This window comes from Hippoglossus stenolepis, chromosome 8 (genome assembly GCF_022539355.2).
Source record: "Hippoglossus stenolepis isolate QCI-W04-F060 chromosome 8, HSTE1.2, whole genome shotgun sequence".
Lineage (NCBI taxonomy): Eukaryota > Metazoa > Chordata > Actinopteri > Pleuronectiformes > Pleuronectidae > Hippoglossus > Hippoglossus stenolepis.
In genome coordinates, this window is record NC_061490.1 from 17,942,816 (window position 1) to 17,955,315 (window position 12,500).

At 46.0% G+C, this 12,500-nt stretch overlaps 2 protein-coding genes across 2 annotated transcripts in view; both read left to right on the top strand.

Annotated features, from left to right (window-relative positions):
• Positions 1 to 1,182: 1,182 nt before the first annotated feature.
• gapdh (glyceraldehyde-3-phosphate dehydrogenase) lies at positions 1,183 to 5,952 on the top strand. Its single transcript, XM_035162736.2, has 12 exons — positions 1,183 to 1,297; positions 1,788 to 1,833; positions 3,191 to 3,290; positions 3,431 to 3,537; positions 3,658 to 3,748; positions 3,873 to 3,988; positions 4,111 to 4,192; positions 4,324 to 4,475; positions 4,570 to 4,648; positions 5,220 to 5,303; positions 5,397 to 5,494; positions 5,589 to 5,952. Exons 2-12 carry the CDS (start codon positions 1,811 to 1,813, stop codon positions 5,656 to 5,658), a joined length of 1,002 nt encoding a protein of 333 aa, XP_035018627.1. The 5' UTR covers positions 1,183 to 1,297; positions 1,788 to 1,810; the 3' UTR covers positions 5,659 to 5,952.
• Positions 5,953 to 8,078: 2,126 nt separating this feature from the next.
• Positions 8,079 to 12,500, top strand: part of iffo1b (intermediate filament family orphan 1b) — a 9,428-nt gene continuing 5,006 nt past the window's right edge. The window contains exons 1-2 of the mRNA XM_035162637.2: positions 8,079 to 9,388; positions 12,013 to 12,073. Of these exons, the coding sequence (XP_035018528.1) occupies positions 8,430 to 9,388; positions 12,013 to 12,073 (1,020 nt within the window). The 5' untranslated portion in view covers positions 8,079 to 8,429. The remainder of the gene's footprint in view (positions 9,389 to 12,012; positions 12,074 to 12,500) is intronic.

Below are 12,500 nucleotides of genomic sequence, written 5' to 3' on the forward strand. Positions count from 1 at the left end.
GTTCACTAACCTGCCAGCGTCTAATCTTAGCCTGACCTTTACTTCCCCTCCTTGACCTTAAGCTACACAGCAGAGGCCAAGACTGGCATGCATGCACCCGGGGTTGTGGTAGTTCAGCTATGCCCGGACCATTGGACTGCAGCCATAAAACACCCCAGCACTGACCCGTGTCTGCTCGCCATATGTTTAACCACGTAATCTGCTGCATCAGAAAACACAGAATTGTGATCTTTTTGGTGCAGTAAGATATAAAAAACGTTCTGCATGTTCGTGGTCAGCGGCGGTGACAGGAAGCAACAGCCCCAGGTTAGGTTTCAATCCACTGTCAGGACTTCGCAGGGGTGAGGCAGCCACAGAGACGCTTCCAATAGGGTTCAACTTGACAAGCCTCTGGTTTAATCCTGACATCCTCATTATTCAGAGTTAACGTTTTATAATGTCTGAGGTGGGGGGGCTCTCTTTTTAAAGAAAAGCCGTTGCCTGACAAATGAGTTGACACTGAAATAAAAAGTAATTGACGTTGCTGGGCCTTGTCATATTTTACAACGAACATTGCCAGGAGTGCAGCACTTCTGTTCAGACAAAGGAACCTGTCCTTCAATGACACGCTTCTTTGCATCCACCCCTCCAAAAAGAGAACACCTGCTTAACTAGACTGAGGGATGGAGAAGAGTCTGTTAACTAGACGGAAGACGCTGCCTCTGCACATGCGTGATGATCACATGTTGAGAAACCAAGACTCCACTCCTGACCGGCGGCTCACGGGATGGAGAGGAGAGGGCCAGAGAGGAGTGAGCGTCTGAAAGTGAAGGGTCATGGTCTTTGGACATTAAATGTCAGAGTCAGAAGGCAGAGATTCGATCCCTCGTCTGCTGCCTCTGTGTGTCGGTACTTACTCAGAAGGTCACTGGGAGAGCCCCCCTCTCTTTTTTCAGTCCACTACATGAGAAGCCTCATATCTGAGCTTCCATATCTAGGCCTCTTAAAGGTGGCAACTCAAGTCAGGCTCCATGTCAGTAACTGTAACAATGTAAACTAAACGGAATATTTCGATGCTTTCAGACTATAATTAGGCGGTGGGGGTTCAGAAGCTTCCAGGCTCTTTAAGTGACCTGAAGTGAAGCAGAGGCCAGGGTGTGTGTCTCTCTGCTGGCTGACGACCTTGACATTCAGAGGGGGCAGGGACCATTGAGGCGGGGGTGTGGCCTGAGGCTCTTGGTCAGTCATAAAAGCACTCAGCTTAACTTTGCTCTTCCCCACTCACACCCGCAAGACAGACTGAGGCATCTCACAAACGGTAAATCTACCTGCACCAGATTTCACTGGGGGGGGGGGGTCGTCTACAGGCTGCAGGGCCTCAGAGACAGGCTGCAGATTCAGATCACCTCGGGACAATGTGCATGGGCTTGATTAAGCTTCACTTAAAATGAATGAAGTCCAACTGGTTCACTTTGTTTTTATCTGCTTTCTTTAAATGTGAGTTTTTACCCATGAGGATTGTGATTTGGTTTAAACAGTTAATTTCTACACTTGCAGGGCAAGTTTGAATCTTGTAGCTTCAGGCTGCGACTTTTCTCGCACTGTGCTCGCAGATTATCTTATCGGTCAAATACTTTTGCATGTTCTTTTGGACCCTTTGCTTATCTACACCAACAATCCGAGCAATTGTCTGTCATCGGCTCGTTGCTAATATATGGCATCATAAATGTGCGGCACTATTAATGTTGGTTTATCGGTGTTTAACAGGAAGAATAATTATGTCCCTTGATTCTCCTCTCTCCCTGCAGAGGACTAGACCAACTCAGACAAAATGGTGAAAGTCGGTATCAATGGGTAAGAAAACACTTTTCATCCCCTTACTTAAACCTGCCCAAACCTCCTTCGTTATATTAAATGCACAACACACACTTCAACACCCAGTCCCTGCACCCCCACACTGCTCACACAGCCACACCCCTCATCAGTGTTTAACTCAGAGTTTTATAATGGTTGAGTTAGTTCAATTTTCAAAATGCAACACTGACCCTTGACTCTTATTTACTTATGTTTGCTTGCACATTTAAAAGATTACACCTGTTTATTGTTGCATGTTATGAATATGAAAGTTTGACTTCCACAGAACAGCCCGTCTGTTTCCAAATGAGGATTTAACCACATTACAGAAATGCGAAGGAAGGAAATGTTTGGAGAAAAATAATGTGAAAAGCCTTTTCGTTAAGTGTTCTGAAGCCAAAGGATTCTTCCAGAGAATCCACAGCCCCTTTGGTTCAGGCTGCTCTTGTACTTGGCTCAGGCTTTTAATGAAATCATGAGTCATCCGCTTTGACTTTCTCCTCTGAGCAGCAGGACACACTGTGGTATCTCTAATTAATTAATAGTGAGAGACACACACACACACACACACACACACATCGACCTGTGAACAGTCGAGCGGCTGTCCTCATGTTTTTCCTGCTCTCTGAACTTTGGCCCTCAGCAGATAACAATGTGGCCCCTGGCTTCGACAGGGGGGTCACTCGGATTGTTTTTCTGCTGTGTGAAGCAAGTGGCAGGGGGGGGGGTGTTCTTGCGTAACTTTAAATGCTACTGAACACACAATGTGACGTTAAAGTCTGTCTTGTTGTTCTTTATCTCTACACCCACTCCCGTCTTTTCCTCGACCCCCGGCGTCTGTATACAGTGTGTATCTGTACCAGGATTTTGGACCTGCAGTTAAAAAGTAACTCGGCCGCTGATCAAACAGTGCACTGGGATTACCACATTGGGAGGCTCATTTCGACTTTAGCCCCCAGAGAGGAGACTGGGAGAGCTGTGCAGACATGAGCTCTGCAGCACACACCTCCCCCGGCACCTCCTCCTGAACCCTGCCCTTTCTTCAGCTGTGGTTTCAGGTCTCTGAGTGGGGAGGGAGGGGGGGTAGGAGGTTGATATGTATCCCACACAGAAGGAAAAAGCTGGAACCATAATGAGAAGTAGCCCTGACTGATGTGAATGAGCAGAACCCAGTTTAACACGGGGCCCAGCAATGATTGATTATGTCCATTTAACATCTGCAGCTCCATTCTTCACAGTAACTCAGACATGACTGATCACCTCAACCCAAGACTTTGGTCATAGACTTGCATGGTGGCATAGCTCCATCTAGAGGCCAGATGAGAAACAACACTGTTCTCTTTTTTTTCCCCTTCAGATTCGGTCGCATCGGTCGCCTGGTGACCAGAGCAGCCTTCATCTCCAAGAAGGTGGAGATTGTGGCCATCAACGACCCTTTCATCGACCTGGAGTACATGGTGGGTCAATGAGATGGTTTTGACTCATAAGGCATTAAAATATGAAACCTGCAACCAATTAATGCACTTGTAGATGTTTGGTGGTCATTGGTAGCTTTCCCTGTTGCCCTCCTCATCTCCTCGTCTCGCCTCTTCTTTAGGTCTACATGTTCAAGTATGACTCTACCCACGGTCGCTTCCATGGTGAGGTCAAGGTTGAGGGAGATAAGCTGGTCATCGATGGACATAAAATCTCAGTTTTCCACGAGTGAGTTCACTCGGGACCTTTAGGCATTTTACTACGTTGAAGTCAATTTCAATACGATCTCACAAATGAAAGAAGTAAACATTCACTGCGGCTCTAACCCGTCTCTCCCTCTTTTTGCAGGAGGGACCCCACCCACATCAAGTGGGGCGATGCTGGTGCCCAGTATGTGGTTGAGTCCACCGGTGTCTTCACCACCATTGAGAAGGCCTCTGTACGTACTCAGTCCTGCGTCACAGTCCTCAGCATGTAGTGTTTTCTTATGTCATTATGAAATACATCTGACCAAACACACACACCAAAGGATACAGATTTGATTGGATTTCAACACATTTCAGGCTCACTTGAAGGGTGGCGCCAAGAGAGTCATCATCTCTGCTCCCAGCGCTGACGCTCCCATGTTCGTCATGGGCGTGAACCACGAGAAGTACGAAAAGTCCCTCAAGGTCGTCAGGTGAGAATTGGATTTTTTTTTTTCTTTTGTTGCGTTTAAGTGGGTCAAAACTCAAAAAATGTTATATAAATTTGTTTTGCAAAAAAAGGCAATGGGCTGAACGTTTCTTAATTTCTCCATAGCAACGCTTCCTGCACAACCAACTGCCTGGCCCCCCTCGCCAAGGTCATCCATGACAACTTCGGCATCATTGAGGGCCTGATGGTGAGGATTCAAACACTCTGCCTGGGAACAATTGGTCCAATAAAACCACCAAAATGACTTTACAAAGTTTGGTTGGCTGCTAAACTGTATTCAATCCTTCTCCTTTCTCTTCCTCTCATTTTAACCATCAGAGCACAGTTCACGCCATCACTGCCACCCAGAAGACCGTGGACGGCCCCTCCGGCAAACTGTGGAGGGACGGCCGTGGTGCCAGCCAGAACATCATCCCAGCTTCAACTGGCGCAGCCAAGGCTGTCGGCAAGGTCATCCCCGAGCTCAACGGGTCAGTGTCGGAAACACACGGCTGATCAGGACTTGTAGTAAATCCTATGAATGAAAGTTCTTGATCTCACCTGCTCTGCGTCCATGTTTCACAGCAAGCTGACCGGCATGGCCTTCCGCGTCCCCACCCCCAACGTGTCAGTGGTCGACCTGACCGTCCGTCTGGAGAAACCTGTGAGTGACCAACACAAGCGTTCATTATACAATAAATGGTCTGGTGATGATCAGTATTTTACTTGCTGTCAACAAATCGTATGAAAAGAACAAAATCTGAAAAGTAAACAAAAATTGTCCATGTAAACAACAGTGCTCATGTTCCAGTGATGAAGTGTAGCTGATGATAAACACTAACCAGTGCACTCAATGTGTATTAATACTGCGCAGAAAATAGTCCCCAACAAGTGCACTTTTTGCTCCTGTTGGAATAAGTTTTCTGAAATACCTTAATTTTTAGTTTTTGAACACATCAGCCTAACATCATAACTCTTATCAAAAACCTCTATTTAAATGCTTGTTCACTGTGTGTACAGTGTATGTCTGTCAACATTAATCATGTCGCCAATTAAAGAATTTACATTTTCAAAGATTGAAATCTTCAAGAACCAGTTGGTTTGGATTTGCAGACACTAAGACCAACATTGAATAGAGTTGTCCTCTTTCATAAATCTTGTAGGAATTTATGCTTTAATGACTTTAATTTTCACATTTTACTCCTTTGTTAAACAACCTTGTTTCGCCTCCACAGGCCAGCTATGAAAACATCAAGAAGGTTGTGAAGGCCGCAGCTGAAGGACCCATGAAGGGCTACCTGGCTTACACCGAGCACCAGGTACATACTTCATTTAGCTCATTTCTCTTTTTAATAGTAATTTGTGGATCGGTGTGTTGGTTAATGAGTCGTTCTTTCCTCGCCCTCCCGCAGGTCGTCTCCTCAGACTTCAACGGCGACACTCACTCCTCCATCTTTGATGCTGGCGCTGGCATCGCCCTCAATGACCACTTTGTCAAGCTGGTCTCATGGTACGTGTTCAGCAAAGATTATTTTGATATCCCCATGTTTTTTTTCCCACTGATGCATATTGACCCTTTTTTGTGTGTGTTACTACTTCACCAGGTACGACAACGAGTTTGCCTACAGCCAACGTGTCTGCGACCTGATGCTCCACATGGCCGGCAAGGAGTAAACCAAGCAACCAATCAGACATCACTGCACTACGCCACATCACCCACGTTCTCCTGAATCCAGAGTTATACATTTGCAATAAGACATTGTGTTATCTGTAACTCTGCCTGGTTTCCATCTGATCGTCGACACCCCATCAAATGTCTGAGGAACGGTCCCACAGAGAGAATGAAAATTTAAATTGGTTACTTTTTTATTTTATTTGTGACTGTCCCTGTTGTGTGAGATGGTGTGAAAGTCTGTCTGTGGCACTGAGGTGCTACATTCAGTGGAATAAAGTCCTCGGTTTGTGAGACTCCTCTTGTCCTTTCCTCTTTTGTTACTGCACAGAACGAATAACACAACATCCAAGGACTCATGCTGATTATTGGTGGATATATTCGAAGTTCTGTGACTTTAGCAAAGACTAAACAAACACTGAATCTAGCTCCACACTGCTTTTATAAAACTGATGTCCTCTTATTTTCTTGGAAATGATCAATATCAGATCAGCTGGGAGGGTTTTGGTGGTGTAGTTATTTCAACTGGACAAAAAACCTGCATTTACGGCTCATGGGTATGAGGCTTTACGAACTTGCAGGTTATTTGCTCTCAAAATAAAGTATTTCTTGAAATGTTGCTCACTGATAAATCAGCATAGTTCACTTTTCTATATCTCTCAGATCAAGAGTAGCTGATGACTAAGACATTGACTTTAAAAGATTACTATAGCTGGTTGGTACCACACATGAACAAAATGTTATTGGATAATTAGTATATTAGGTTTCTTATTTACATCCCTAAGGCTTCTTGTTCCTACCTGCCCGGGGACAGTGAAAGGAGACGCTGTTTTGAAACTGAATCAGACAAACTTGATTTCTTTCCTTCAAAATGCACGTTTAGCTCACACCCCACCATACGGCTCTGTTCAGCCAATCAGATTGTGTCCTGCTCTGGACTGATCCCGCCTTTCTAACTTTTAACATAGAAGAGTAAAGCCCATGGTGGCGCCTCCCTGTGGAGAGGAGTGTGCCATGCAGCAGCTGCTCCAGCAGCAGCTCTACCTGCTTCTCTACCTGCAGCTCTGTCTCCTGCAGCTCTGTCTCCTGCTCTGTCTCCTGCAGCTCTCTCTTCAGCAGCGGTCTATACCTCTGTCTTCACCTGCTTCTCCACCTGCTTCTCCACCTGCAGCTCTGTCTTCACCTCTGTCTCCTGCTCCACCTGCAGCTCTGTCTCCTGCTCCACCTGCTGCTCTGTCTTCACCTCTGTCTCCTGCTCCACCTGCAGCTCTGTCTCCTGCTCCACCTGCTGCTCTGTCTTCACCTCTGTCTCCTGCTCCACCTGCTGCTCTGTCTCCAAACAAACAGTGGATGTCAAACTCTTCTCCTGTGAACATGAGGTAAGTCCATTACCTACTTGGTTTGGGAAGATGGTTCACTAGTGGAGGAAAAGCTGAACTGAACAGAAGTGAAACAGGAGCAGAGATCCTCAGTGGTCTTGTTTTAAAAGGGAGGTTCACTCTGCTCAAAATCTGAGAAATAGAAGGATTTGCTTGTGTGTTTATCCCTGAAAGTGGTATTTTCGTGTTTGTTGATGTCTGGATTTTCTTTTCTCACTACTTTATATTGCATTTCCGTTTGTTTACAGCCAGAAATATCTGTTAATTCAACATGAGAAGTTTCTTTGTGGTTGAAGTTGATTCAACATTAAAATAAACGTGTCTACAGCGACACAGTTTACAAGTTGAAAAACAAGCCACTGAATCTCTTTGGGTCGTGTTTTACATTGAATTAACATGTAATAAATTTTGTGTGAGTAGGCTGACAGCTGTCACTCAGTATTTTAAACTCAATCAGGATTGAACAACCATTGTTTGAGAGGGGGATGTATTTTACAGCAAACACTATTTCACTCTGTTGCATTCAACTTATCTGGATTTAGACGATTAAGATTCAATTTTATGATAGGAAGTAAATGAGCAAGTCACTTTTGGGGGGGGGACTGCAAAGGCCTCACCTGTACAAAAATAAAAAATCCAAGTTCTGTTTAAACTGTGAAATGTTCCCATCAGCTCTCAGCAGCCTTAGGGAAAAAAGCTACGTTTTAATCTTTTAGCTGTGGAAACACAAATTGGGTAAAACAAATGAATATTAATACTTAAACAACAATAAATAGTTTTCTTCTTCTTATTGTTACCAATTTTGGCATATTATCATTTTATTACCACCTTATCTTTTATTAATGGTGATTCATAATTCTGATCTTATTTATATTTTATATGTAACATTATATCAGATGATTTTATTCACTCGTGTGTTCATCGTACACTTTTAGCTCCTTTCTCCTGATTCCCATCACTTTGTGCTGAACAGTGTTATAAAGGATTGGTGCGCCTCTCTTCTCGTCTTTACGGTAGCGCCGCTCCTCCAATCCCGCAGCACCTGCTCGTGCCCGAGCTCGCATCTTGTTGCCAGAACTTCAGTGACGTGCACACGCTGGATTTCTTTGTTATTCATGCTCGCCCTGCGTCCGTTTCTTCCTTTTTGTTATCGCGCTTGTTTCGGCCGCGCATCGCACCGAGCCGCAGACCCGGCGTTCGGCCCATTTCGTGTGGAGGATGTTTTGTTGCGCATCGTCGGCGACGCACGGATCCATCAGCTGCTCTGAGCTTTAAGGATAAGATTCTTATTTAATTACGTAACCAGGCGACTCCTGGCGTCTCTCCGGTACGTTTCTTCTTATTCAAGCCTCTCGTTGCTTTCTGTCGCAGTGAGAACATTCCCGTCCGTGTTCATGCCAGATCTGCAGCGCTTCAGTTTTCCATACCATAGCATGAATCCTTTGTTGGGGGGCAACGCGCATCTCCAACAACACCCACCCCAGATCCAATCGCCCGGACACCCGGATTCCCCCTCAGGCCTCCTGCCCGACGCCGTCTTCGGACCCGGAGCGTCTTTCCTGCTGGGTGAGCAGGCCGGTCCGGGCCTCGATCAGCCGGGCCCTGACTTCACCGCACCCTCACAGACCTCACCTTACCTCCACCACAACCACAGCAGCCTCTACCAGCACCGCGCTGCGCCGCACCCCCCTGCAGCCATGGCCCTCAGAAACGACCTGGGCTCCAACATCAGCGTCCTCAAGACCCTCAACCTGAGGTTCCGGTGCTTTTTGGCCAAAGTGCACGAGTTAGAGCGCAGGAACAAGATCTTGGAGAAGCAGCTGCAACAGGCGCTGGATGCCAACAAGGGCTGTCAGGGGGGTTGCTGTGAGAGCAGGGGGCACACCCAGGAGGCCGCTGTGCAGACTGGATTTGTTGGCACCATACCGCTCAGGCCTGGTTCCCTCCCCTTCCACAACACCAACAACTCGGCCAGGAGGCCCACAACACTGTTCCCACCACCTCTCGCATCAGCCGCTGAAAACACCAGTTCAACCCAGACATACACCAGTAACCCAGTCATCACCATCAGCCAGTCCTCCCCCTGTGTGGACTCCCCTGGCTACAGCTCCAGGGCTGTCCCAGGCCCGGGCAGCTCCACCAATCCCCCCCCACGGTTCCTTCCTGGCAATATCTGGTCCTACAACCACACTCGCAAGTTTGGACCCGGTGCAGAGCGTGTCACCAGCCCTGGGGTGTCCTGGGTGCAACCGGATGGAGTTGGGGTCCAGATCGACACCATCACCCCTGAGATAAGAGCCCTGTATAATGTCCTGGCCAAAGTGAAGAGGGAGAGAGACGAGTACAAGCGCAGGTAAACGGAACAAAGCATCTTTATTACACATATAACAGGCCTACAGAGGCATTGCTCACCGAGCATGGGGGGGTGACTAATGCTCCACTCTGGAGGAATGAGCAGGGCAGTAAAGCAGCTGCAGACCAGCCGTCTCCAACAGGAGCAGAGTCAGCACAAAGCCTCCCTCCATCCATCACCTCCAGCCTGACCCAGCATCTGCCTCACGTCAGACCGCAGAGGCAGGTGCTGCAGCCAGAAATACACCCCAAAAAATGAACATGTCACGGGCTAAATATAAAGAAGAATGAAGGTCGAGGCTTAGCTGGGGTGCGTGAGGATCAGTCTGAGAGTTGACTTTAGTTTACAGGAATATTAGAGAAAATCCCTCCTAATAGATGGAAGAAGCAAGTGTCTTAAGATAGGACAAGCGCTGGTGGTTTCCAGACAAGCTAATGTGAATAACAAAACAAACATGATGCTTCTACAGCACTTGGGACTTTACTGGGGATTATGGACTCACTGTTGTAAGCCCCAGAGCTGAAATGATACGTTGACTTTCTGAATTATTTCACAATCATTTTTTTTAAAGCAAAATACAAAACACTCACTTGTCCCAGCTTCTGAAATGCAACAGTTTTGCTGTCGTTCTTTATCATATGATGTTCAAGTTTGTGATGTTCTTGTTTTTTAAATGTGAACTAGGACTCTGGGTCTTTGGAGATTTTAAACATCCAATCAATTGACCAAGAAATTCAATGACAGATGAACTGATAGTTTCAGATCTCTAGGATGATGTGAAATCTCAAGCTAAACTTTTCTGAGCCCTTAATCAATCAACGTTCAGTCTGAGTACACATTTATAAAGATGTGTGCTTTGATTGCAGCACCAGATCAAATCTGGATGCTTTGATTTCCACCTTAGGACGGCAGGTGTAAACAAGAGGGGACGAAGACCTGTCTAAAATCATTTAAATATCGCACTGTCAACTCTCCTTTGCGCAGGATTTCCATTTTAGATCGTTGGAGAAAAAGAACAGTTCACATCTCGTGAGGTTCTGTCATGAAGAATGTTGCGGATGATGTATTCTCCGTCCTGCGTGAGCTGCAGTTGGCCTCATGTCCCGGCACAGTCAACAATGAATTCCCTCATATTATGTCCAAATGAGCAGCCATGCATTCTCCACAGAGGAGATTGTGACTGCAGCATTGTGGACTGCTTGTGAATGAGGGACGACACTGCCTCCCTGAGAGCGGGTGACAGCAGAGCAGATGATTTACTGACATCTCATCCAGTGTTTTATTTCTTGTACACCTAAATGTGCGACGTCTACCATTCCACCTTTCTTCATTCATTCAAGGACAACTTTTGTGCCTCCCCCTTCTCCTGCGTTATCCTCCCCTCTGCCGCTGCCCTTCACTCTCTGGGTCTCTTTTCTCACGTAAACCTGGCACATTCCCACACAGTGAACTCCTCCTCCTCTTCTTCTTCCTCTTCCTCTCCCTCTCTCGTGCATTCTGGTTCTCTTCTCCCCCTCTGCACACCACCCTCAACTCTCTCTCTCTCTCTCTCGCTCTCTCTCTCTCTCTCTACACTCCAAACTGTATCTGCAATGCAGCATGCCCTGCAAGCTGTAACTGCTGAATGGCTGGTGGGGGGTGGGGGGGCTTGGCTTGCAGAAGGAAGCACTTCTCACCTTACTGATCAAACAAGCATACGGCAACAACAACAACAACTCCAGATACATGACTCAGTTTCTTTTAGATTTAGTATTCCCTATAGGTGTCAATGTGCCGCAGCGTTCTGCATTTCAAACAGCATTTGTACAAGAGGCTGCGGTGTCTGCAGTGAGAGGAGGACGATGCGCCCCCCCACACACAAAAAAAAACTACATTCTGAGATCCCATAGGTGGGAATAATGTGCTCAGGCTTTTAAATGTATTAAAGTTCAGGTTCATGGGTCAAACGAGCATGAATCAGCCAATCCCTCGCACACACGCACGTTGCCTCATGCAGCCTGTATCTGGTTGGCTCCCTGATATGATTTAACTTCACCGCATTCACAATTTTTCACACCCAGATTAAAATCCAGTGTTTATGTTAAACCAGCACCTGACGTGTGTTGCACTTTTATCCAAAGCACTGTACTAGTGTGATGCAGCCGCTCTGGTTGGATCTTTTGCAAACGCTACCTCCTGTGCTCCACTTGAGGGAGCGTTTCACCCAGTGAGACATTAGGTTGTCAGTAGTCACTGTGAATGTCACTTAACATCTGGCCAGTTTTAATCAAATTCTCTGTTTATTAACTCCACTAAGGAGGTTATCTTTTCACCGCTGTCCATTTGTTTGTAAGCGAGACGACACAAGAACACCCTGATGGAAGCTATGTGCTCTACTGAGTCTCATTCTAGTTCTTACTTTGTCTTTTGTCTTCTTACGCCTGTCCTTTCCTGAGCACGTCCAGAAAGTTCATCATGATCAACCAGGTGTACAAGAGACAAAATACTCCCAACATGGTCACATGCAACATACTCAACAAACTAATACTGCACATACAGTATATAATGTGTGTCTGCTCTGTGTGTCATTCGTCTTTGTCTTAAGATGCTAGAAAATGTTAACTCTCTGTGTCTGTGTCTCTTAGATGGGAAGAAGAATACACCATGAGGATGGATCTGCAACAGAAGATTGCCGACCTTCATGAGGTAACATTATGTAAACCTGTATGTCTTTATGAAATGAAGGTAACATGGATGCAGACTATAAATAATTAAAATTAAACTTACCGGAAACATTTTTACTTGAGCAAAGGATCCACCTAAAATGACAGAAACCATCTTTGAGGAAATAATGTATTTGATGTGGACTCTTTAGTTTGGTCAATGTCCCATCCATTAACACGGAGGAGACATGGTTTATGACCTATACTGTAGCCAGCCACTAGGTGCTGTCGAGGTGCTCTGGTTTCACTTCCTGGGAGCTGGCATGTCGTCCAACTTTACACACAGTCCATGGGTGTGATGCTAAAACTTCGCTAGCGTGTGTTTTCCTGGCCTTAGTTGTTGAAAAGCTTAGACGACTTAGTATAAAATTTGTTTTACATAAAACTGATGAAGATAGGAAGGTTAAAAT

Excerpts from the sequence above, each read along its gene's own strand:
- gapdh (XM_035162736.2), top strand. The coding sequence starts at position 1,811 with ATGGTGAAAGTCGGTATCAATGG. Across the intron at positions 3,749-3,872 it reads CCACCATTGAGAAGGCCTCT|GCTCACTTGAAGGGTGGCGC; the intron begins GTACGTACTCAG and ends AACACATTTCAG. Across the intron at positions 3,989-4,110 it reads AAGTCCCTCAAGGTCGTCAG|CAACGCTTCCTGCACAACCA; the intron begins GTGAGAATTGGA and ends ATTTCTCCATAG.